General features: G+C 40.4%; 2 protein-coding genes across 2 annotated transcripts in view; one reads left to right on the forward strand and one right to left on the reverse strand.

Annotated features, from left to right (window-relative positions):
* rtkn2 (rhotekin 2) overlaps positions 1-9,792 on the forward strand; it is a 10,375-nt gene extending 583 nt beyond the window's left edge. Inside the window, exons 2-12 of the mRNA XM_032540961.1 lie at positions 1,686-1,885; positions 2,466-2,524; positions 2,735-2,788; positions 2,898-3,015; positions 3,238-3,438; positions 4,392-4,486; positions 5,028-5,134; positions 5,238-5,369; positions 5,864-6,032; positions 6,146-6,253; positions 7,403-9,792. Of these exons, the coding sequence (XP_032396852.1) occupies positions 1,686-1,885; positions 2,466-2,524; positions 2,735-2,788; positions 2,898-3,015; positions 3,238-3,438; positions 4,392-4,486; positions 5,028-5,134; positions 5,238-5,369; positions 5,864-6,032; positions 6,146-6,253; positions 7,403-8,118 (1,959 nt within the window). The 3' untranslated portion in view covers positions 8,119-9,792. The remainder of the gene's footprint in view (positions 1-1,685; positions 1,886-2,465; positions 2,525-2,734; positions 2,789-2,897; positions 3,016-3,237; positions 3,439-4,391; positions 4,487-5,027; positions 5,135-5,237; positions 5,370-5,863; positions 6,033-6,145; positions 6,254-7,402) is intronic.
* Positions 9,793-10,934: 1,142 nt separating this feature from the next.
* The window catches only part of arid5b (AT-rich interaction domain 5B), a 71,097-nt gene continuing 55,857 nt past the window's right edge, over positions 10,935-26,174 (reverse strand). Inside the window, exons 7-10 of the mRNA XM_032540943.1 lie at positions 24,572-24,624; positions 23,462-23,559; positions 15,370-15,580; positions 10,935-15,158 (exon numbers count right to left, since the gene is read on the reverse strand). Of these exons, the coding sequence (XP_032396834.1) occupies positions 13,140-15,158; positions 15,370-15,580; positions 23,462-23,559; positions 24,572-24,624 (2,381 nt within the window). The 3' untranslated portion in view covers positions 10,935-13,139. The remainder of the gene's footprint in view (positions 15,159-15,369; positions 15,581-23,461; positions 23,560-24,571; positions 24,625-26,174) is intronic.

Here is a 26,174-nt window from a genome sequence, read left to right on the forward strand (position 1 = left end):
TAACATCATTCAGTTCCCTGAAACCAGAGCTGTGTTCTCGCTCCATTGTTGAATGTTGCTATTATTAGCATGTGCATAAACAATTGCTTTAAAAATGCTCAAACAAATGCAATTTCAGACCAAAATCATGAGACGATGTCAGATAGATAGATAGATAGATAGATAGATAGATAGATAGATAGATACGAAGATCTTATTTGATCCCAAAAATGGGAAATTACAGTGTTACAGCAGCACCAAAATATACATACATACATTACATGAATAATAATAATAATAATAAACAAAGATGAATATAAGAACAAATATTTAAATATATACAAGATGGGAAAAACAAACTGTGCAACTGTTTAAGTATGCTAAAATGTAAATGAACCAATCGTGCCGGTTGCCCTATTGCAATATTGTGGTGTCTCAGAGTCTCATCTTGCACCCACGTGTTGAAGAGTTTTATTGCCTGAAATAAAAAGTACAAGTCTTCTGAATGACACTCTGCAGATAGTAGATCATATCAACCTGGTGTACATTCAACAGATTTCTAAGAAGCTACAGGTGCATAACGTTAAATTAGTTAGTAATATGGAGAACCTCTGAACTTCACTTGACTGTTAATAACCCTCCAAGACCAGATCCATAACAAATTGAAAAGATGGTATTTTGAATTTACTCTAAGATGTTTTTAGACCAGATTTTAATCAGACATCATATTTCGTTTAGGGCATAACTATGTTAGCTAGAAATACCCTGATACATGTTCAGGGTTCATGTTCATGATACTGATTAGTGCAACTCATAACCACTCCTCTCCCTCTCTGCACGCATCATTCATCTCACACTCTGCCACAAAAGGTTGCTCTTTAATGATGAAAAATCATTGTCAATAGTGGTGGCTCTAGAGCAGGGGTCTTCAACGTTTTCAAGGCCAAGGACCCCCAAACTGATGGCGAGATGGAGCGGGGACCCCCTAATTATATATATTGTATAAAATTGTGTTATATCAAACTGGTCCTATAGTGCCATGTGTGCATTGATGACTGAAAGACATCTTCTGCCTCCATTTATCTGTTTACTACAGTGTGTTGAATTCATGTTAATGTGTATTTAAAGACATTTCAATTAGTGGAAAATGTAAAAAAAAGTCTAATCAACCAAAACTTTCGCGACCCCCATGCAGTACCTCCGCGGACCCCTTAGGGGTCGCGGACCCCCTGTTGAAGACCCCTGCTCTAGAGGATTCTGAGAGCCTTGCAATATTTTGTTGTTGTATGTTGATCATTCACAAGAAACTCTGAAAGCTTTATCTCTGTTTGGCTAGAAAGACTGCCTTTTGGCTTTGGGCAAATCACTCTTCTGTCTTTGCACCCCAAAAACACTTAAGGACACTGTGGAGGATGTATGAGGTTGCAGGTCGTCTTAAAAGTGTTCTTCTTTGTTTATATGAATCAATGGGATTTTTTTCTTGCCAAAAACAACATTCAAGGGCAATTTCACTCTAACTCCACTTTAGTAAAATCAAGTTGTATGCACTCAGGTATTTGGTTATCCTATTATATCCTATTGTTTGATCCACAATATATAATATATAACACAATTCAAAACAAAATTTCTAGCTGCTGGTCTATGTTTTTTCAATGGACTTATTTGGTCATTTTGAATGTTATCCTTTGCATGTTCGGGACGAGAAGAACACTAAAATGCAAGAAAAGCTTGACTTTGAGATGAGAATGCGGGAGGGTGCCTACAAGCTGCTGCTCGCCTGCAGTAAGAGAGAACAGGTGCTTAACGCCTCCAAGAACCTGCTGACCTGTAACGCCAGGATCAAGGCTTACCTCACACAGCTGCAGAAGAAGAAAGAGGAGCAGGACATGATGGGAAATGTCATGAGGTAAGGAATTGAGTGCTTACTGTGTTCTCAGGTGTGAAAGTGTTTTGTAAGAGTTTTTAACACCTGAAATGTAAATGGACTGTTATAGAGCTTATCTAATCTTAACAACTACTCAAACCCCTTTTACATATTACATGAACCATTCACACATATGCACTGTGGCCGTGTCTACCGTACAAGGTGCCACCTGCACCTCAAATAAACACTCATACAGATTTATGCTCTGATGGCCCAGCATCGGGGGCAAATCAGGGTTCAGTGTCAAACCCAAGGACACTTCGAAATGGGACTGCAGGGCCAGGGATCAAACTCGCAACCTTCCGATTAGCAGGCAACCACTCCACCACTGAGCCACGGCCACCCCAGCACATAGCATACATAACACATTACACATAATCAAAAGATGTAGTTGTAGATCAGCTGTTGTAGGAAATGAAAATGAAAAAAATGAAGCAATGACTTAAGTCTAAGTGGGGTTTGAAAATAGGGTTTTAAATGGGAAGTGCTGGTTTGTTGCTGTGTATTTAATGTACTGATTATTGTGATCAATTGTAATGCTAAATTCAAAATTTTATTTCAGATTTTCCGATCCAATTTCAGATGACCGTGTGCCGTGTAATGGAACAATTGCGATGTCTGGTAATATTGCTCTCCTTTGTCCAGAATAATTCAGCACTGTAGAGTGTCAGTGTAGAATGACACCCACTCTTAAAAAATTATGTGTGCACAAAATTAAGTACACTTTTAATAGTTTTTAATGCAACTTATTTTTTCACAAAATGAATACAGAGCATTTTACAAATTGGAAACAGTGTTTCTTTGTTGATTAACTTTTCTCTGATGATTTAGGGCTGCGCATTCCTTTGATGTGGAGGGATTCAGCCTACTTTAACAACAGAGGGAGTAAGTTTGTCCTTGTTTTTCTAACATGCATGCCTTCTGTGTAGCTTTGCCTCCGGTTATTTTGTGGAATTCTAGCCACATGCAAACTGTGATCCCTTGTGTTTATCAGGCTCCCGCCGAGTGGCCTTGTTCTGTCTGATGCAGATTGGCTCAGAGGTGTTTGACACAGAGATGGTGGTGGTGGACAGATCAGTCACTGACATCTGCTTTGAGGGAGTCACCGTCTTGTAAGTATTTATTGTACATGTCCAATATGCACTTTTAGTGCTGCTCTACAGTGGTGGGGGAAAAAAAAAATATATATATATAGTTTTGGATGTTACTGGTCACAAATGTACTATTCATGAAACTTTTGTCTTTGGTGCTAAGTTGTTTGTTTATTCTTGATCTAACATGGTTTATATACATTTAATGTTTTTGCTCTGACTAAAATGTCTCTGTCCTCATAGTAAAGAAGTAGTTCCTCAATTTGAGCTGAAGGTGGAGTTGTGGAGCTGTGCCCTGGAGGAAGAGCTCACGATGGTAAATACGCCAAAGAAACTGGCCAAGAAGCTCCGCAACTCCTTTGGAAAGACCGCTGGGAAGAAGCTATGCCCTCTGCTGGACAGTCCAGACCCGGACACCTTCCTGCAGTACAACCCTATACCCTTGTATGTATTCTTCTATCCCATAAAACCCTTTACAGACTCTAGGCTTACAATTTTAAGATTTCTGCTGTCAGGAACACCACCGATTATGGCTTGTTACTGGGATAGAATATGTAGCTGCAGGCTCACACATCCGGTTTGTAAACATATCACACTGACCTAAATATTTTGGGTTATGAATACTTCGGACATTCATCAATTTTTTTTGTGCCAACGAATGTAACTATTTAATTGGGGGGGGAAATGCCCTGTTTTAATGTTCCCACATTCCCAGGGCGGCTGTGGCTCAGTGGTAGAGTGGTTGCCTGCCAATTGGAAGGTTGGTGGTTCGATCCCTGCCCCTGCAGTCATTGTCGAAGTGTCCTTGGGCAAGACACTGAACCCCGAGTTGCCCCCGGTGCTGCGCATCGGAGTGTGAATGTGTGTGAATGTTTATCTGATGAGCAGGTGGCACCTTGTACGGCAGCCCCGGCCACAGTGTATGAATGTGTGTGAATGGTGAATGTTTCCTGTAGATGTAAAAGCGCTTTGAGCAGTTGTTAAGACTGGAAAAGCGCTATATAAATACAGCACATTTACATTTATTTTATTTCTGTTTGAGAGGGAAAGCATGCTTAACAACATTTAGAGCATCAAGTGACTCTCAACTGAACATCTGTAAGTGATACTTACCACCTGTTCAGTAAGAGAAAAAAACATTGTGATCATTAGGCCCATAAACAGGGAGATAAATTACACAAAGCAAAATATGTACAAAAACATGTTGGGGTTAAGGGTTAGAGTCGTTCTAGTGATGCCTATTTATGATTATTCATTGTTCAGGTTAGAGTTAATCATAAATCTTTTCTAGTTAAACCTGGGAAGCCAAGGAATCAAATAAATAAGTCAATGCAGCAAACATGAAAGAATGCTAAACTCTGTGGATGTGTTTGTGTGTGTGTGTCTACCTGTAACAGTGGAGCCAAGTACAGCCTGCTGGCCTACACTACACTATGTCTGCCAGAGGCTGAAGGCAGCTTTCAGTCTCACTCCCTCATTGTCCTCCAAGACGGTAAGAAGCAAAAGCTCAGACATTTAATATGTGGGGATATAAAGGGATTATGCTTTTTAGTCTCTGATTTGAATCAGTAGGGTGGCAATAATACTTGTTTTTGTTGATGATGTTGTTGTTGTTATTATATTTACACCATCACATATTAAATCTAAAATAAAAATAAAAAATAACATTTGTTTGACGTTCACCTTGGATAGCTTTTCTTTCTTTTTGCGTGAGTAATAACATGGATAAGAAATTGAGTGCGCCAGGCAGGTTTTTGATACCTAGCCCTAATTTCAGGAGTAAACTTTGCGCCATGCTACATTGCATATTATGAGTTATTGTTAAATGCTCATATGACAAGAAGCTACGTGACCAGAACATACATCAGCTGTGTTTGATGTGTAACAAGAAAAAGTTGGTTAATCATGTGGTTTTACCTTTTTCACTCAATACTGAAATTATTCATACTTTTAACTTTACATAACGCATCCAGTACTTTACGAAGATTAACATATGTAGATTTTATTGCCTCTGCTGCTCTTTATCCCCACAGCTGAGTGGTCATCCTGGCTTCCGCTTTATGGCAACCTCTGCTGCCGGTTGGTGGCCCAGCCTGCCTGCATGACACAGAGCATGATGACTGGCTACCTGAGCCAGAAGGTGCGTTGACTGCTGTTATCATTAGCATTAGCTCAATAGCTGGTTCCTGAGTTAAAAAACTTCAGTTCCTTTAAAAAAAAAACAAATTTCTGGTGAATTTTAGCAAAGTGTGGAGGGCATGTACCACTGCTGCGGTCTTTACTGTGTGCTGAGTTCCGGCTTACTGTCCTGTTACTTCACTCCGGAAGAAATTGATGCTAAAGTGCAGCCCACTCTCACTGTACCCATCAACAAGGTAAGACAGAATCCAAACCTTTACATTCCACACTCTTATCTGTATTTCATACTCAGTTCAGTTGTTGCTCATTTATAAAAAAAATTGCACTTTACTGCAGGGCTACATAATAAAACACAGAGTACAGTAGGAAGTTACACTGATGTTTCTGTGTAGATAAAAAAAAATAGCTATTTTTGTTACCCCTGTCTCTGTTTTCATTGCGCTGTCTGGTTAGTGGCATTTTGAATTAAATATGAACATCACATTCATAATAATTGATTTAAATATCACTTTAGAATCTTCCTTAACATTTGAAGAATAACCAAAATAAGAAATGACACATTACTCACTGAGATCCTGCTTGTATCTTAGGTATTTTGCTGCTGAATGAATTTCTTTCTGCAATAGCAGCGATGTACTTTTTAGTTTAATATCTCAAATAGCACTCTCTCATTTGTTGGCTGTGGAGCTCACTCTCAGTTAAGGATAAGTAATCTGTGTTGTTTCTGCAGGACACGCGGATCCGTTTGATGGAGAAGGAGTCAGCATGCCACAAATCCAGAAGTCTGTCCATCATCAACCCTTCACCAGACGGGTCTGAGACCATCGTCTTCACCACAGAAACCAACGAGGAGCTGGAGGACTGGCTGGATGCCCTCCGCCAGCACCTCTATGATCAGAGTGAGTGTGTTTCTGTGTATACAAACTAGGGCTGGAGGGGGAAAAAAAGAGACAAGAAAATACAGTATAACCTTTTATCTGCGTCTCTCATGCCTGTCCTTGTTTACAACCAGGCCAGTGGCTGCACTGCTGCAACCAGCTAATGAAGATCGAGGTCGCGTCACCACGGAAACCTTCACTCTTCCTCTCCAAGCAGCCTGACTCTGTTTACAATGACCTCAGTGAGTAGAGTAATTGGAGCGAGTGGGTGAAGTGACATGGAGGTTGATAATTGGCTGACTGTTTTACAAGATTTGTATTTTAATATTATATCTATCATAGTAGTGCTGTCAGTTAAACATGTTAATAACAGCATTAACGCAAACCCATTTTATCATGTAACGTTATTTTTGGCCGAGCAAACTTTGTAGTTTTGTTCACATGCTGTTGCAACAACAACAACAACATTACACTGGATCTAGCTAGACTAAAAACAAAACAGGCACGCCGCACACACTTGTCTGGGCTTGCGAGCCGGCCAAAGAGTAGTAACGTTACGTCTTGAGTGGATGACGAGTACAAAACGACAAAATGGATGCCAATAAGATTCTGAATGGAAAGTTTACTTAAAAGTTGCCAAATGGTTTCATTGACAAGGCCAAAGGGATCTCTGTGTTTTTTCATTGTGAACTAAGCTCTCATCGGAGAACGTCCAGTCAGAAATACCGCTTGATGGCCAAGCACACAGCTGATGCGAATCCCCCCCCCCCCCATCCTTTTATTGATAGGCAGTGTTACATTGGTGGGAGATTATTTGCTCCAAGTGAGAATGTTAGTGTGAAATTGAACAGTAGTACTACAGTAGACTATGTGCCAATGTTGTTTTCTATAAAAAAAAAAAAACATTTGCACAAAGCAAGCTGATACACTTTTCTATATTGACAAGAGCATTCAAATGAGAAAAAATAATGGGACAAAAAGAAATCAAGGGATATTTAGAATAGATGAAAATGTGCGATTCATTGCGATTAATTACAAGTTAACTTTGACATTAATGCAATTAATCACAACTAAATGTGTTATTCATTTGACACCACTAATTTATTGAGGATAGGATGCAAGTGCTCAAAACAAATGGGACACCTCAATTAAATAAATAAATTTATCAGCCATGCATAATAATTAATTTCAGTGGTGACACTTGTAAATAAAATCCTTTTTACATGGAAATTAGAATATTGTAATGTGTGCTTATGTGTTCTTTGTGACATGTTTATTATATTTTATCCATTTTAACAATGCCAGTATGATAAAATATCTGAAAAAATACCAATTTAACATTTGCCTAATCTATATGACTTTAATGCTTGCTCATTTTGTTTGACATGCAGGCATAAATTCACCTGGCAAGTTTGAAAGCATCACAGACATGATCCACAACAAGATAGAGGAGACAGATGGCCACTTTCTTATTGGTCGTGAAGAGGAGAAGGAAGCGCCTAATTGGTCCACCCTGTTTGACGGGTCCCATTCAATGGTAGTGCAGAAGGGTGTTCTGTCCCAGAGCAAAACCTCCACACCTTGTTCAAGCCCCAATCCCAACACCAGCTCTACATCCATTGGCAACAAGAAGCGACGTGCCCCACCCCCTCCCTCCGGCCGAGAGCCTAATGCTCCTCCCAGCCGCCCTGCCAGACCTCCCCCTCCTGCTTCTCTTCATCATCATCCTCCTCTTCCTCCCTCACACCAGGAGAAGGAGAACTCCGGCACTTGCACTTCCCGCCCACCCACAAGATCCAAAACTGGCAGACCATCTCTGGATGCCAAATTCTCTGCCATCATCCAGCAGCTCCAGCGGAGCAACGCTGGGGGAGCTGGTGCCCTCAGCCGGAAAAACGCTCCACTTGGCGTCCTCGATGTACAACCACAAAGTCAGCCTCAGCCTCCTCTCCAACAGCTGGAGTACCAGTCACACCCTACCCAGCACCCTGAAGCCACGGGTGAACATGGCTTCCTCAGACCAAGTTACGGTCCTGGTCCTGTTCCTGCACCAAGGAGCAAACTAAGGAAGTCTTTCAGAGAGAGAATGAACCTTAAAGCCCTGTGACCTGGACCTTCAACAACAACTGGATTCAACAAACTAATCCTACCTAGTTACCACTAATACCCCTAACGACAACATTCGTAAGAATCTTTGAACTGAGCTCTTTAACATTTATAAAATCGACTGCACTACAATAGCAATAATGCGATATTTTGGGCATGACAGTTGGTGTGGTCAATCTTCAAAGTTCAATCTTTTGGGATATATGCTTATACAGTATGTTTCGTTGCCTAGTTACATGAAAAGATCAATACCACACTCATATCTATACACTAAATATGAAGCTGGAGCCAGGAGACTGTTATCTTAGATTAGCAGAAAGACTGGAAACCGGGTCAATCGTCTCTTTCTAAAAGGTAACAGAGTCTGCCTGCCAGCACTGCTAAAGCTCTCCTAGCTAAGAAATAGGCACACGACCTCCTGTAAATTTGCAATTGTTTTTATTTTTTTATGCTTTGGTCTTTGTATGGAATAAATAAACAAGATAACTTATTAATTGGTGACCTTTTTAAAATTCCTGGTTGGCATACTTTGTTTTCTCCTTTGGACAGAGAGCCCCTCCCACCGCTTTCAGTCTTGATGCTGAGCTAAGCTAACCATCTGCCAACTCCGACTTCATATTGAGCTGATACATAAGAGAGTGGTATCGATTTTCTCATATTATTTTCCAAAATATTAACTTATTTCTTCAACCTAAAGGATGTGTGGGTGACCCGGTCTCTTAAACGATCTTCAACATGTCCATCATGACGACCCAAATCTCAGTTGACGGCTCATATCACAATACCAATATTGTATTGATACATCTCTAGTTCTACTCTCCATTTATACATTATTTCATGTGCAGCTAGTCCATGGATGAAATTAAAGCTGTATGTTGGCTTGAACACTGCCATCTATTCCGCTAAAATGGAAAGGCTCATTTCTCAGCTCTGCCGCTGGAACATGGAACGAAGAAAGAGCCTTTGCAAAAGCACTCAAATTGGAATTGATCTATTGGCCGACGATGAACAAGTCATTCCTTTTGGAACTATTGACTTATTCTACTTACTGTGACAACTTTATGACCACTATAGCTGATTTTAAGGGAACAAGATTTTAGGAGCAATTGCAAGCACTAATGTGACTTTTCCATTTCCCAGAGGTCTTAATAATGGAGTGACCTTGGTTTTCAGTGGCTACGCAGTATGTCCAACATTAATTTAACATTGAAGCCTACAAATGCAATGAACATAATCGAATGAATGAGTCTTTTGAGTAGTTCAAATAATGAATGCTCTTGTGTTAGGGTTTTGACCATATCCAATACTACCAGCCCCTAAATATTTCAACCACTTAACAGTCACATGTTGAAGAATGGTCTTCATACTGTAATTACACAGAGTGTACAAAACATTAGGTTTAGTTACTTTATCTGAAATTGCCTGGCCAGAGAAAGCAGTATGGTTGATGATACAATCCCATTTTTTACCCTCACCCTCTATAATTCTGTTTAATCAAGAGGGGTAGATGGAGATTTTGGGTGAGGCGGATTACAGGAGGATTTAGTTTAAACCTTGAGAGAAACGAGAATGGATTGTACAAAAGAGGATGCTGTTTAATATTAGCAGTGTGCTCACAATGTCTGTGTGTGTTACCAATATTTAGTCATATTGATGTCGTACTGTGCATACCTGGGGGAAAAAACATTTCAAGGGTCAAACCTTATTCATGTTTGCTGACGTGGTTACATGTTGGACTGTATGATAATTGCTAAAATCATCAGAATAATTATATTACATTTTCTGTATCATCCATTAACATTTTGGCCATTTTCAGTTAGACTAAGCATGGAAGAGACTAAAGAACGTTAAATTACTTGCTAATATTAACTGACAGTTATGGTAAAAGATAACATTTCTATAAAGTATTTCAGATTAACTGTGTAGCCCTGGTAAAAGCAGGAAATGTTGCCCCTGCCGATATTAAGCTGAAGGGAGAAATGTACAACTGCTATATTTTATATATATGACTAAACAAGGACTGAAGGTTTTTATCCGAGCCAATGAGCCAAATTTATATTAATTTACAGTGTTTATAAAATATGTCTTATATCTTTTCAGTTGTAAATTGCACATGGCAGTAATAATTTGTAGTTTTTTTGTATTCTTTTTGATTAAAATGTAATTATGCCAATCCTTTTTAGAGTATAATACTGCCATGTTATCTCAATATAACTTTTAGAAAATATTTATACTGTAAGTGGCACTGTCTTTATGTACTTGTAAGTAGAAATAAGTAGAGATACATTAATCTTGTCCTAGTGCAAAATAATTTGTGTATAGTGCAGTCTAAAAATTATTGTATTTCTTTGTCATTTTCACTCTGTTGTCTTGGAAGCTAACTGTAGTTTTTTTTATTGTTATTGCTGATCTGCAATAAAACAACCTACATTCTACCCTGGTGAGGCTGCTTTATTTTTGCTGAGCTTGGAAGTATTACTGAATATTTTTCATGGTAAAGGTTTACCAGGGGGTGGCAATAAAAGTCAAAGCATAGCTTTTATTGCTGCCCAACACATCCTGGCACATTTCTACTGCAGCAAATACTGGAGAGGCTTCTCTGGCTATGAGCCCAGAGGTGGCCTGTTGTGAAGATTAAGGCAGATGGAATCTCATAGCCAGATAATGGTATTACAATAATAAAACCCCATTCACACTGCATTTACTCATGAAAAAAAGAACATTACAATGACATAAGTACACTGGATTTAATATCAGTTTATTCAGCCCTTGCTATTTATCTGCAGTCTAGTTAAAGAACACAACTGAGGAAACATGTATAGATAAAATATTTTAATTAAATATACAGAAGGTCATATACAAAATGTCTTTATTTTTTATCTTGCTCGCCAGCTGGGTGATTGGTAAACAGATGGCTACTGTATCAAAACACTTTCAGGATGCACATGGAAACAACATGAAAAAAGTGAAACGGCAACAGATAAAAACTACCCAAATTCTTAAACTGTAGTGTTTGTTTAAATCTAACATGATCATGGTGACCTTGAAAGCAAACAAGGACACAGCTACATTGTGTAACCGACCTTTATACTGTTTTTATACTATTTACAGATTATAACAGTTTATGTGATAACAACCACGCGGTACTATCTACAGTGCTATTTACACAGAAAATAAGACAACAGAGGGGGGTTGTCATGAATTGATCCCGTATGAATGTTCTGTACAGGAGCCAGCACTAATGCCAGTTTAACCTACACACAGCAATGTACAGTACTTAATCAAAAATGAATGTCTTTATCTAAGTATTCAGTAATACCTTACATATAAACATTTACAGCTTTTTTTTCTTCTTCTTTTGAAACACCAGACATGTTTGATTGTGAATTTCAACTATCCTGGATTGTAATTATAGTGGTTGTAAAAGCTAGAGCAGGTGTTGTCTTTCCACCTCAAGCTATGGAGCATGGTTGACATACTTTATGGAGTCTGGTACCTTTTCATCACTGCTAGAAAACCCATAGAACACACATGCCCTGCGGATGACAGACACCAGACCTGTGTCAATATCAACTATCAGTAAATCTTTTCAGGTTCTTCTATAATTGACTGCCTGACACGGTTAAGCTAAGTAAATAGTCATTTAAGTACAACTACTAACCATCAGGTTAAAGCATAGATGTTTAATTTTTTTTTTTTTTTACTTTATATTTTGTGCCTTACCTATCAAGTCTGGTGTCTGAAAGCCAAGTGTGCCATATAGTTTTTGTATGAGCGTATGTGCTGCATTTCAGACAAGAGTGACAGTAATATTGATATTTCTACCCTGCTACAGAAGATAGACCTTAACAACTGTAGTGCTAACTAATCCAAGACCGCGAAAGGCACAGATATTTGCAAAGCATTAATATCCTAAGTGACAACATTCCTATCAAATCATACAGTGAGTCTTTTCAGCATGTTGAATAAAAAGAGTCTGTTCACCAAAAAAAAACAAAAAAGCTTTTCAAGTCAAGAACAAAAAGATGAAATGCTGAGTTCTTGTGGTGAGCATTCCACAGCAGACGGCTGCTTCATTATGCTGGTCCTAAAGAAAAAAAACAAGATGCTACAGTCTACTCATCACAAGGGGTTTTGGGATCAAATTACTTTCAATTTAGGAAGTAAAAATTAAAACGGCTTTTAATTAACTCTGACTAAAAAACATTTGTGATTCGTCAACAGACTGAACATGACAATGGCTTCGATTGCTTATGATCTGGACTGAAATGCTTAACAAATCAAAACCTGAACTGAGTAAAACGTGAGTCTACAGTACATGTTATACACAGCACCTCTGAATGTTATGATATAACGCTTACATGTTATTCAGCACCGCAGTGAGTGTTAATGTTCATGCCAAGGAGTCCAGGTGAATTTACTGTGGCACAAACTGGCAACAGCTTTCAGCGTGGAGACATGTAAACAGAGCCAACACCACTGGCTGCCTAAAGTGTAATAATGCACTAAACAGCTGTGGAACATTGTTTGCAATGGTGAACGCACCTCTAGTTATACAAGAATTTCATAAACATTTTCGTGTTACTTGTAGTGTTTTTAAGCAAAAAAGTTTAGCCCTCAGACGCAGTAAACAAATGGCTTTTCCCTGTTGCCCTCCACTTTTCACACGTTCAGAGCAACAACCTGACTCTTGGTGACTGAGAGCGGCAAACTGATTTGTGAGCACATACACAGGAGCATTGTGCAAATAAGGATACAACAACAACAAAAAGATACAGTAAGTGGTGATACAAATAAAGAACAGTGCAAAGTATATAAACAAATGCATACACAAATAAAAAAGAAAATGGAATTTTCAGTCTGCCTAAATGATGAGTTTATCAGTCAAAGCCAAAGTTTTTTTCAGTGTTTATTTTCGACTGAGCCACAATCCCCGAGCAAGAGAGACCGAAAGACAAAGAGAAGCTGAAAAGGTTTCTATGGATAAGGAAGGAGAGGGAGAAATAAATTATCCTCTCTCCCTCACAGTCTGGTGCTGGGGTGTACCGAGGACAGCTGAGGTGGTGGCAGGGTGGAGAGAGGGTACAGGTGGTGCAGCAGGTCCCCGTACAGTGCTGCCCCGCCTGGGTGCCTGTAGAAGGGGTGCGGGCTAGGGCTGGCAGCCAGCAGCTGCCTGTGGAACATCATGGAGTGAAAGGCTAACGGGGGCATGAGGGGAGACACTGCTGACTGGCTCTTCAGGTACTGCAGACCCGGGTGCTGCTGGAGCCCGTCTCCTGGGGAGACCAGGCTGCCGGGTGGGTACATGGCAGTGTAGAGGGGTGTAGCGTGGTGTGGGGGGTAGGTAGTTGTTGGGTGGCCCTCAGGAAGATGGTTGTTGAGGTGAACGCCGTGGGCTGGCTCAGCTGGTTTTAGCTCTTCTGGGTCGCTGCGTCGAATTGCGCCAGCAGGGTGGATTGGTGTCACCACACGGACTTTCCTTTCTGGGATTTCCTCACTCTCGGGTTCCACGAGGCTTCGCTTACTGGGTCGAATTGGGCTGGTGAGGGACGAATCTTTTGAAGCTTTTGGGCTGGGAAAAGACTGCGATAACTCTGCAGGGCTCTGTTTGGGGGGAGAGATGGTCATAGGAGGAACTCTGCATGCCTTAGGGTGGGAATCCAAACCCTGGTGCATGATAGGATATGGGAGACTGCAGAAGGAGGGCTTGGAGAAGGAGGAGACCCTCTGAGAGAGAGGTTTAGAGATTGTAAAGTCCCTGGGCTCATCGTCTGCCTCTCTCCTCTCTCTGTGTATTTGAGTCCTGTCACTGTAGTGAGATCTGTAGGCCAAGCCCTCTTGCTCCAGGCCGCTACAGACAAAGCCCTGGCTGCCTTCATGGTCCCTTGTGTAGCGCTCTCTTTGATCTCCGTTAGGGAAGCCGACCATCCTCTCCTGGCTCAGGCAGTTCTCAGTTTGCCTGTACAGACTGTGGAGGTGAGGGGAGGAGTAGCAGTCACCTGTGTAACTTCGGGGCTGAGCAGCTGGGCCCTGGAGTAGCGTCTCACCGCCATTTTCCACACCATCCTGGGCATGGGTACGGGGGAGATAGGGCTGCCATGGTGGATTGACTTGAGGACGAAGGTGATGGCCCGTCTGGCAGCGGTAAGTCTCTGAGAGCTCCCCAGCAGCGCTCCTCTCTGATGGGCCACTGGCGTTTTGTTGGTGAGGCTTGCTGCTCTGGGCATGCTGGATGACTGATGGCCTGAATATGGGCGCTACCTCTGGGATGTTATCTGACACACATTCATGCCCCTGTCCTACCACCTCCTCCTCACACTTTCTCTTCTCCTTCTCCCTGTCAGCCACTGATATGACAGGGAGAGAGGAAGTCGCTGTGGGAGGTGGAGGCTGAAGAGAAGGAGAAGTAAAGGAGAAAGGGTTGGACTCACACACTTGGGAGAGGAGCTTCTTTTTGGCTAAAGGAGACATGACCCCCTGGCTGGCTTTGCAGTAGGCAGCCGTCTGTGCGAGGCCCTGAATGGACTCCTTCTTAACGATCCCATAGTCTTCTTTCTCTGTGAAGGATTCTGTGCTCAAGTCTATACACTGCATGTCTGCCTGCTTACACATTGGTAAGACTTTCCCCACTCTCCCACCATGACCTTCTATAGAGTCTTTGACCCTGGAGGAGGGCTCGGGCAGAGCAACATGTCCAGCAGATTTGTTCTGATCCCAACGGTGAGGCAGGTATGGGTTTTTAGGAATGAAATGACCTTCAGTTGGCTGTTCACAGGAAAGTTTTGCTTGGAGGGCCTTGCTGATTTGCCTCCATTCAGGCTGGGGACCGGGTCCTGTGTAGAGGGGTAGACCAGCATGTGGGGCTCTGCAGTCTGGCTCTTTGGGGCAGAGCAAAGATGGCTGCTCCACTGCCAAGGACTCCTCTTTCTTTAGGGTAAGATGTAACTCTTCCTCCTCTATTACAATGGGTTCATCTCTCAGAGATACCTCCTGTTTAATGGCTGTGGACAGCTCATGATTCTCCTCTTTCTCACTGGAGTCCTGCATGCAGAAAAAATGATACTTGTTAAGAAAAGTAAAAGAAACAAGACACTCCTATATTTTCTTGCTATTTGGCAATTTCAAAGACAGCATGAATTCAGAACAGAGGGTGAAGCATTGATGAGAAAGCACAGGGAGATTAAAATGAAATTAATTTGAGAGCAATAAGGAATCCTAATGAGGCAGCCGTTGGGAGAAGTCTGTGACTGACCTGTGATTGTTCTTGGCCTTTCACTGTCTCCTCTCTGTCCTTTTTACTCCCCAGCTTGGGATTGTTGGGGCCTTTGAATTTCTTGGCCCCGACTCCTTTGGCTTTGGCTCCTGAAGCCTTCTCTTGGCTGCCCTCCTGCTTCTTGGGTTTGGTTAAGGGGAGGGGTTTGTCATGCTCGCCTTTAACATGCCTCTCATAGGGAAGGAGGAGCCTGAGGAAGAATGCAGGCAAAGAAATGCAGAAGAATTATTGGTATGATCATGTTTTTGTCATGTAATGCTTGAGAGGCACAATTACTAGTCTATGTTTTGGTTCATCACACAAACAATTTTTTTTAACCAAACAGCAATTTAATTACTGTATTTATTATATATAACACTGTATATTTGCACACCCTAACATTGGGGTTGCATATTCTAAGCAAACCATCTTGCATTTTCTGGTGTCCATTCTAAAAAAGTAAAAACTACAACAAACCACATAAGACTTTGGTTTGGTAATACCAAAAACAGAAAGAGCAACAGCTTTGCCACAGGCATGCAGAGTATCAAATACCTTCTTTAAAGCCGCCTTGTTTTAATATGTGGCAAGCATTAACAATCCTATTGTTATTAATCTAGGTTAGGGGAAATCCAGGTTCAAATGTGTGTGTTTGTGTGTGTGTGTGTGTGTGTGTGTGTGGGGGGGTGGGTGTGAGAGAGAGAGAGAGAGAGAGAGTAACCAGTTATTTCCTGCTGAGACAGATCACATTTGATATTAGTTAAACCTTGGGAGGAAAGAATGTGTGTGTGTGTGTGTGTTGTGCTTGCCGGTGTGTAAAGCTGGTGTGGTTGGGAATGAAAAGGAGAATGACGCCTGGAAGAATTTAAATCACATGGTTTAAAGGAACTTTGTAGCATATAATATCTAATATAATATTAAACAAATATGATTAATCACAGAAGCCCTTACAGTGGCTGCAGTAATAAAATATATCCACTGGTAACAGTACGCTCTAATGTTTAGCACATTGTCCATTTGACATGATTAAATGCATAATAGCTGCATACGCTCTAACTTAATTAAGTCTACGCTAAGTGACATCCCGAAGTATCATCCTGTAAAAAAAACATGAAACTATTTTTCACCTTTGATTTTTCTATTCCGAATACTTCCCATGTCAATTTTCCGTCTCTGATGTCATAACTAATGGGAACATTAAGATCTGGATAACATAACAATACCCATGTGTAAAATAATGACATGAAGAAACCAGTGAGGGAAACTTTTAGACTTTTATTGCTTAGAAAAGAATATGGACATTGGCCCTAGACCAGAAATAAGAAACGTTGTGGAAGAGGAAACCAAGACAACTGAAAAACTACCACACTCCAAACTTCAACAGGCTCCGTTGAAAATCTCTCCAGCTCCTCTGTCAGTTTTTTAACAATAACAATCCATAAAAGCCAGACAGAAACATGACTTTCTCAGTCATGAGAAGAAATAAGGTATTCTCGTGTAACGACAAGAGACGGTTGCAGTATTCCTTTTAAGGGACATGGCGGTAAAACAAACAATGAATCAAGAGCTGTTTCGCCTCCTCTTCAAAAGGAAGAAAAAAAGCCTCAGAGAGTTCAAGAGGCTCTGTGGGATTTTTTGTTATTTTTCCTCTGAACAAAAGTGCTGGCAGGGAAAGCAGTGAAACTACATTTCATACAGCTGGTCTGGCACCAGGCCCCAGGCCAAGAAAGGAAATGTACTATTAAATGTGACTTATTGGAAAGACAGAGAGCAAAGGGGTTGTGAAAGAGAAGCAGGGAGGGAAAAAGAGCAAAAGGAAAAAGAAACAGAGGGAGGGAAAGAAAGGATAATGACATGTTAATGAAGAGCAAAAATGATTCTGAATGAAGGAACGAAGAATACTCGAAAAAGGAGATAAACACATGTAATCTTTAAAACAGCAGCGGTGGTAATTTATAACAAATAGCGAAGTGGTTCTTAGGCTTTCTATAATTAGGCATTATAGCACAGAAAGGGCAGGTAGATTGAACGTTTCACCATTAGAAAACTGTGGATTGGATTTCTTCAGGCTTGTAAATGTGTGTTCATTATGCACCAATGTCCAGCTGTCCTATTAGTGATCCAAGGGCTGTAAAAGTGGCATATACAGTTCATATTTATATTATATACAGTATAGCAGGGTGCACTGTTGACTATCACAATGATCTGTGGGAAAGACGACGGCTGCCTTGACCTGGGTCATCTTTATGGAATGTCAATATGGGGTGGGGGTTGTGTGTCACAGGCCCGGATAATGTAAGAGCTGAGCACGGGAAATTACTGGAGCCTTAAATAGTTCCAAATGGAAAGGCTAAGATGCTATTTTGGTCAAGAAACCAACTTTGTCACGCTTAATAAATATAAGATTTACCAAAACTGTAGCCTATAAAAACAGTTATTTCTATAAGTAGGTCTTTCAATTCCAAAAATAGCAAAATAAGCAAATTAAGCAAATAAGGTTCGAGCTACAGGGCACTTTTTTTTTTCTTTCTTAACCCCACGTTTGAAAAAAAAGTGTAAAATGATTATAGAGCCTTCAGTGTGAAAGAGGGGAGTAATTTCAAGAAGTGTATATATAACTTAGTTATGATCATGTAATATAGCACTCACAATACAATAGCACTTATATAAGTAGCAATTTCCTCCAAGGAAGGGTTAAGCTTGGCAGCCACTGCATTAGTGGAAAGAAAGCCAGGCGTTATTAGAGCCACTAGGGGGCGTGTGCTCCACTGAGAGATTCCAGGAAGGAATTTCATTAAGGCAAGAGAGGCAACATTTTTATGAGGTCAATAAATACTTAACTTCCTCTCATGCCAATTTATCACCCAGCTTTTGTTTAAGCAGCCGTTTTCCATGTTGATAACAAGCAAGTAAAATATGTATTGAGGAGAAACGTTGAATAGGCACAGATAGTAGTAATTAAGTGAAACAACATTGCTTCATACATATTATATACAGCTATATATATATATATATATATATATATATATATATATATATATATATATTTATATATAATGGATCATATCTGTGTGATCTTTCTGAAGATCAATATCAGTGTAAAAGCATCAAACCACAACTGTCAACTAAGCATGTTTGTGCCTTTGAAATAATGGATTGCACACAAAGCACCTCCCCCCAAAAAACACAACTTGGCAAAAACAAGGTGACTTTACCAGCAATGTGCTGCTCTCATCTGAGTTTTGTGTTACAGGAACAAGCCCTGTGCTAGAATCCAAGAAATGCCTAAGTCACCATATATAGTGAGAAAAAGCCTGCGGGCTGTTCCATTTCAACAGTTTCCCTCCCATCCGTGCTGAAATTAATTTTAACTGGTGTTGTGTTAAGATCACAAGAGCTTCATGCGTAAAAAAAAGAAGAAAAAAAAGAAAAAAGGAAGAAAAAAAAAACTATTCAAAGAGCTGGTGGACAAGCCCTGGAGGCTGTGGAAAGATTTGGAAGCACGCAAATGACTTACTTTTTTAAGTCAGCAAGGAAAAGACAATGAAATAAAAAAGATAAAACAAAAGCTTTATCAAATCTAAATGCAGCGATTAAGCATCATCGCAGCAATGAGAAAACAATTACTGCTGTGGAGAAAGAGAGAGACAAGATGCCAGCAGAGGGATAAACAGACATTGTAGCTGCTCCCTCTGCTTTGGATTCATGCCTCAAAGCCCCTCTTTTGTCTTGAAGCCAAACCACTTGAGGTGACCCTCATTCATGCAGTTAAAACTGGAGGGCAGCACAGGAATGTATGAAAAACTTAAGTCCTTTGTCAAGTCTGAAAATACCAGATTTAAAATGACCTCTACTGTTCCCCCGGGGTTCGCTCTCATTAGCGGCTGCTGCTGCTGCCGCTTGCATTAAATGTTCGCCATAGCAGGTGTGTGAGCCAAGAGTGCTAACTGTTTAAAATAAATGTGTGCTATTCTGAATAAAGACACGCTCAAGTATTAGTATCCAAAAATATCCAGCGTATGTTCCCTCTTGCTGCCCAAAAGTGGACTGAAATCTCGGCAACAATGTCATTAATTTAATTTGCTACACTGAACTATTAATCTCAGTAGGCTTGAACAGATTCTCATGTAGTCGATTGCCTGTCACACGTCAGTGGCGTAATTTGTGATTTCTCATTGCCACTAGGGAAACCTTGGACCTTTTGATTAAATTCCATGCATAAGGAAATCATCCAATATTTTGATTTGTTAGATGTCTGCAAAAAAAACAGAAGTTTTATCACTGAATGCTCGATAAAGTATTTTGTCTTCTGGAAACCATCTAGCTCTCAGAGGTTAAAATAGCTGCCTGCTATTTTGGTGTAAAGAACATGCAGCTCTTTGGCTGCATTCCCACTGAATCTGAAGTCCAGATTCAGTAGAAGAGTTATGCATATTCAAAGAATTTGGCTATGCTTTTGATGCGGACATGTTAAGACATTGTTTATCGTGTTAAGGAATGCTGACAGACAATATGAAACCATGTTCTAATACGGCAACTCCTCTGCATTTTCCCACTCCCTATTTCATTATATTGAATCATTTTTGCTTGTTCATTAATATCTGTCACTGTTTTTGTCTCTCTCACTGCTTCTCTTAGGTTTGGGAATACAAAGCAGGGAGGACATGAAGGTGATACTCCCTCCCCACCACCTCTAATGGTAATCCCTCTGCTTTAGAACGAGAAACGTTGAAGTAATTGAAATCTGAGTTTGAGCTACAGTATTAGACAAGGCAAGCTGGTGTAATGCGCCACATTTGATGTATCTGCAATACAGCAAGGACAATGCAGATAGATGCAGACGAGGGCAAGATACTCAAGATTTAAAATCTCCTGTCTCCTTTTTATTCCCCACATTTGAACTTCTATTATAATTCTCAGTGTGAAGACTGACTCAAGGTTTCTTAATAATTATTAGCAACACATGCATTTTTACAGCTGGAGAGCAGCTATAGTCGATGCAGGGGAACATCGATACCAGGAGGAATGAATAAAGGCTATATCAATAAAACATCACGTCGGCGTGCATCTGTTTTTAAAGAAACACATATCTGCATTCTGCATTTGAGCTGGAGAATATTTTACAAGCCCTAAACTCCATCTACAGTACATCTGGCAAACATCTAATACTTTAAAGATGGAATTATCTAATCCAAAAACCCTCATCTGCACTCTCTACTACTGCCTAAAACCTCAGTTTTTAAATAGCAAATTATTCTAAATTGCTTCTCTGTTGCCATGGATACCCTCCCCCCCAAAAAAAAACCCCAATACCAACCCCGTTGTGCAATTACATTAGAGTGCCAAGGCATGGTGAGGTATTAAAATCTGTAACAGGCAGAAATGAACAGAGATAGTGAAATGTGATGTTTCTGTAACAAGAGATCACGTAGGAAACCAGGAAGATTAAATATGTAGGAGCTGTTAAAAGGCGCTGACCTGTATAATGAAAGAAACAGCATGAAGTGCAAGGCAGGGAGTGAGGGGGGGTACAGAGAAAATGGCACAGCACAGAAGCAAAAGGCAGTCTATTTCAAGGTTATTGATGCCATCTTTTTCATGACCTCATTTTTAATTCAGAGCGCTGGGCCCTGACAGCTAATCTCGGGAAACGGTTTAAATAAATATCATTAAAGCTTCCCTGTAGCTGCAGCAGCAGACCTTGGCTTGGACATATCTGCATTGATTTTTCCCCGCACACTAATGAACGGCACTCAGCGACTAAAAAACGGTAACTTTGAAAATTACAATTAGCTAAGGTTATCTCCTGTTCAATTCGAGCCATGTAACTCCATTACTACCAGTGTTTCCCACCTGCTCCTGGCCAGCATGAATATAATAATTATGCCCCTGGCTCCATCTTACACAATAACATCACCTAGGAAACCATTTCATATGATTTTACCATTAGGGCTGTAAAGGGATAATGTGTATAATTTAAAATGAGAGCTGCATGTTTGTGGATATTCAGTCTTTAACCCAAATAACACAATGACAGCCAAGAATATCCACTTAATTTAAATGAATTATGTCCTGAAATATTGTTTCCTTTCTTCCCACTAGCTTGAGACTTACATTTCCTGCTCTGTACTTTGGCCCACTGAGACAGATCAGAAGTGATCCTTCTGAGAGAAAAGGAAACCATAAGTGTTGTTTCAGTTTGTACTCTGTACATTCTTCTTTGTGAATTATATTTCTGTAGCACATTGACTAATGATTAAAGGTGGAAACAAAGACACCTCTGGGGAACAAACACACACTTCAGCGAGCCCACAAACAGCCTCATTCATCATGCGGAGAGAATGGCCGTGTTTGCTGAGTTAATACAATGAAGCTAATTGCCCTCCAAGCAGCCCAAACACAGAGCCTCAGCTAAAATGATTCCCCTGAATGGAAACTTGCTCAGCTTCAGCTGATATCTCTCTCTCTCTCTCTCTCTCTCTCTCTCTCTCTCTCTCTCTCACACACATGCCCCATCACCTCCACCCCTCTCTTACACCTTCTCTCTCTGTCAGCCAGATATTCACTGCAGTGTGTGGATATTATTGCTTTGTATTGATTCAGCATTATTTTCTCTCAGCTGCTTCTCGGTGGCTGGAGAAGGAACGGCCAGCGCAGCAGCAGTCACACCTCAGCGCTTCGCACACCGTTTCATCCACCCCGCCTACTTCCCACTGTACGACCCTATTTACACTTTATAAACTGATGAACAATATAGCTTTTCACATCTGGATTCAAAGTAATTTCTTGGCAGAGACACATCATACTGATTTCACCAAACAAAGATCAAAGGCATATTCTAGTTTTTTAAAGGTATGTGAATTATTAGTATAAATAAGGAACTCCTCCTCTGAAACACATCCCTGGTTGAGGCAGTGAGGAACAACTATGAACGCAGCGTAAACACTGAAAGCTCCCTCAGCCGAACATTTAGAGGCACATTGTCAACTTGTCTACAAATACAACACACTGAACAATGCACTCTCACACATATGGTTTCACAGATTTCCTGGAAAAGCCTCTCCGGTTGCCACTGCCTGTGCTTGCAAATTCGCTTACAGCATGCAATCTTGACACAATACGAAGTTGCCTGGCTCCCTCATGGCATATTGCTGTATTACTGACAGGTGTTTGTGTATGTGTGTGTGCCTGAGCTCTGCTGATGCATGAAACTCCACCAGCCGGAGGGATGTGGAGAGGGTCGCTGGCTTGGAGGAATGACCCACCTCATGAGCGACTGCTTATCTTTTGTTGGGAAGATCAGTTTGTTTTTTTTTTACCTTGGGAAAGTTGGAGTGTGTGCATGTTTGTGTTTGTGTGTGTGTGTGTGTGTGTGTGTGTGTGTGTGTGTGTGTGTGTGTGTGTGTGTGTACAGGTGTGTGCAAACAGCCCTGCAAAATACCCTCACAGCTCCCACAGGATCATATTCATATGCTTGCTTTGGTTTGGTAATACCATCCCAGTGATTATAATGTGGAGGTTCAAAATGCTGCAGTATCTGACTGAACAATTAGATGATTGCATTAAACTGGTGCGTTCATTTTATCTTGCAGTTCTGTGTACTTGCAATGCATATATAGTGGAAAGAGTAATTATTGTATACCTGTTCATCCATGGAGGTCACTTAATAATTCAAAACTTTGCAGTCATATTTGAGCTTATAAATCTTCTTTAGCCTGCTTGTAATGCAGCATGGGTGGAGTTTACGGCATAATTGGTTCCATAGTGCAACACGACTAATCAATTAATCCTAAGAAAATAACTGAATCTTATCTCATCATGAATTGATTTTGGTCCATAAGGAAAGCATTTCTTCATCCTATTAGGAATGCATGCCCTAACGATGAGAATATTCTCCACATATATGTATGTGCATTGAGTTCCCCTGAATAAGATCAATTTCTGTCTTGTAGTGTTCTGATGTTATGAAAAAAGCATTGTGAAATCATATTTGATGCAGCTGTGAGGGAGTTTATTCACTTCAGGTGATGCAAACTGTTCCATGTATGTATGTATAATGTGTCATACATAACTGCCCAGTATGACAACTCACCTCTCGTAGTGTCTCCGTGTACACGTGGCGGCACTTGTGCTGCTGGGGTTCCCACCTAATTCATCATATACATGCTTCCACTGTCTGCGGACTGTGATCTGGAGGGACGGATGAGAAGACAAATTGATAAGACAAAGAGAAAAAGAAAGAAAGAAATGGATGACAATGAAATGAATGTAGAGTGAGGAAAATTGAAAAAATATGAGAGGAAGAAAGAAAAGAAAAAAACAAAGAGAAAAACATAAGTGGTTGACATCATTTTTAGGTCTTGGGGAGTTACTGAGTCATGATGTTCCAGTTATTGAATCCTTGACACTCAATTCTCTAACATAATAAACTCTGTTAACATCATGCAGTCAGTTGTTCCTGCTATAACCCCTTATCCCAGAACAGATGATGGGCTACAACACGAAACGCCAAGCTGCCACAGAGCTAACAAAGCCTCAACATGAAATGTGAGATAATCAGCTGCAGATATGAGGGTTTTAAAAGGATATGAGCCCCAATTATATGAGCTGTATCCTGTTTATGGTCTGGTCTGGCCGTCTGTTTGGATGGCATCAAACCAGCTAGCTAATGAAGAAACAGACATGAGCAACACATTTGAGGACTTAACATCAAACATTGACTTCACTTCGGAAACACGTCGCACATGAATAGTGAATGAATAAACGGCAGGTGGGGCTGCCAAGTTAAATGCTTCTGCCTCATACATACTCATTTCTGACTAACTTTGGTTGTGTATGTGCGTGCATGAAGTATATGTGGGTATATATGTGCATTTCACTTCATCTCCATCATGGGAAAAAATGAGCGATTTGACCAATTTCCTTCTAAACCAGTGCACAGCAGAGGAACATGTGTTTTCCACTCCAAGGGGGTTTTGAAACAACGGCATCATTTTTGCTAAATGCGTCTCTAAGCGAGACTTTCTTCTTGGGAAAATAGTGACTGACCTCAAGGGGCAAAAGGAGGGCAGAAAAAGAAAAGACAGGGAAGAAAGAAGGGACGTGGGTAGGAAAGTAGACAGAAAGAGGGGGAGATAGAAGGAAGAAGGGAGAGACATTGACAAAAGAGAAGAAATATATCAACGCATATGTGAACACTTACCAACTCATATCCTCCTAGTTTTTGAGCAGCTTGAAACATAGTCCAAAGGTTGACTGTGGGAGAAAGAAGACAAACAAAGCATTCAGAAACTGATCTGAAACACGTAACGTCACATACAGTCATTACACCAGAGAGGAAGATGAATACAGAGCTGAACAAAGTATTAGGATCCTTTACTTAAGTAAAAGTAGCAATATAAAAATGTTTTTAAAAAAACTCAATTACAAGTTAAAGTCCTTAATTTAAGTATTACCAAAAAAATGTATTTAAATATCAAAAGTAAAAATAGTAATTATGCAAAATGGCCCCTCTCAGAGGACGAACAATAAACCAATGGGGTAGTGGTATGTGCATAATAAGCAAAATTGATAAGCAGAATGTATAGTACAAAATGATATGTCAGTAGTGCAACTATGACGTGGCACTTGAGTAATGTAGATAGATATAAAGACACACAGGCAGACAGACAGACGTAATTATTTTGAGTTGAACATCTTACAGGAATATAGTAACTACATATTTCTAGACTGACAAAATGAAAACAGCTTTTTTATCATATCCACACAAAGCAACGCTGCACTTCAGCTGAAAGGATGCAAATGAATATTGAGTCCTTGTGCAATCACTGCTATGTGATAAAAATACAGCATATTCTTCATCCTGACAAAGAGATTTGTTCACCCTCAGCTGCAGCCTGCAGGTATGAATGAAAACCATTACAAGCATCAAACGCTTGGCAATATGCTCAAACTTGTGTTTGAACTAATGCAAATTCATATGCATTGATTTCCACATGCAAATACCCCATGACAGGCCATATCAAAATACAAGTCTTGTGTAACATTCTTCTAAAAATAGCCATGTAAGCTTTCAGAAAGGCTTCAAAGGGTTGTCTATCTTTGAAATAAATGTTTCCCACAAACAAAGAAGCACAAGTTCATTGGGGGACTTTTTGTGCCAATGACATTTGTATTTGCTTTCTGTAACATCATTGTTTAACATTTTTATATGAAGGCCTATAAATAAGAAAAGGAGGCCTCGCCTGGGGAGAAATCCATCAAAATTCAATCTGTGCGTACACAAAGCCTTGCATTTGTCAAAATGACATTTTCCTATCTCCGCATTTGACAGCATTGATTTTTTCCTTCCCTCCTCTCTGCTACCGTTGTCAATGCACGGGTGGAATAACAAAGGGAGCTGGGTAGTTTTTTTTCTGTTTGAACTGAGCACTCTGGCGTATTGTGCTTTCTGACTGTAGAAACAGAAAGATGGTCTATTTAACTAGCTTGTTATGCATCGACTGTAATTACCACAATAGCACACGGGACTGGGAGGGAACAGAACAGATAAAGGAAATGAGAGAACATGCCTTTTCTTAGATGTCTTGTCATTAGCAATTTCTTTTCTTAATTCCCTTCTATTTGGCAGGGGCAATTATCACTGAGATAAGGATGACAAAACAGGAACACAATGCAGCCTCAATGACACACCGATGGCATGGCAATTAGACAACAAGGCAGAAAGAGGGAGACAAATTGGAACTGATGTTCACAATCACATGCTGATGCCCGTACACACACACACACACACACACACACACACA

Source organism: Etheostoma spectabile, chromosome 17 (assembly GCF_008692095.1).
Source record: "Etheostoma spectabile isolate EspeVRDwgs_2016 chromosome 17, UIUC_Espe_1.0, whole genome shotgun sequence".
Classification (NCBI taxonomy): Eukaryota; Metazoa; Chordata; class Actinopteri; order Perciformes; family Percidae; genus Etheostoma; species Etheostoma spectabile.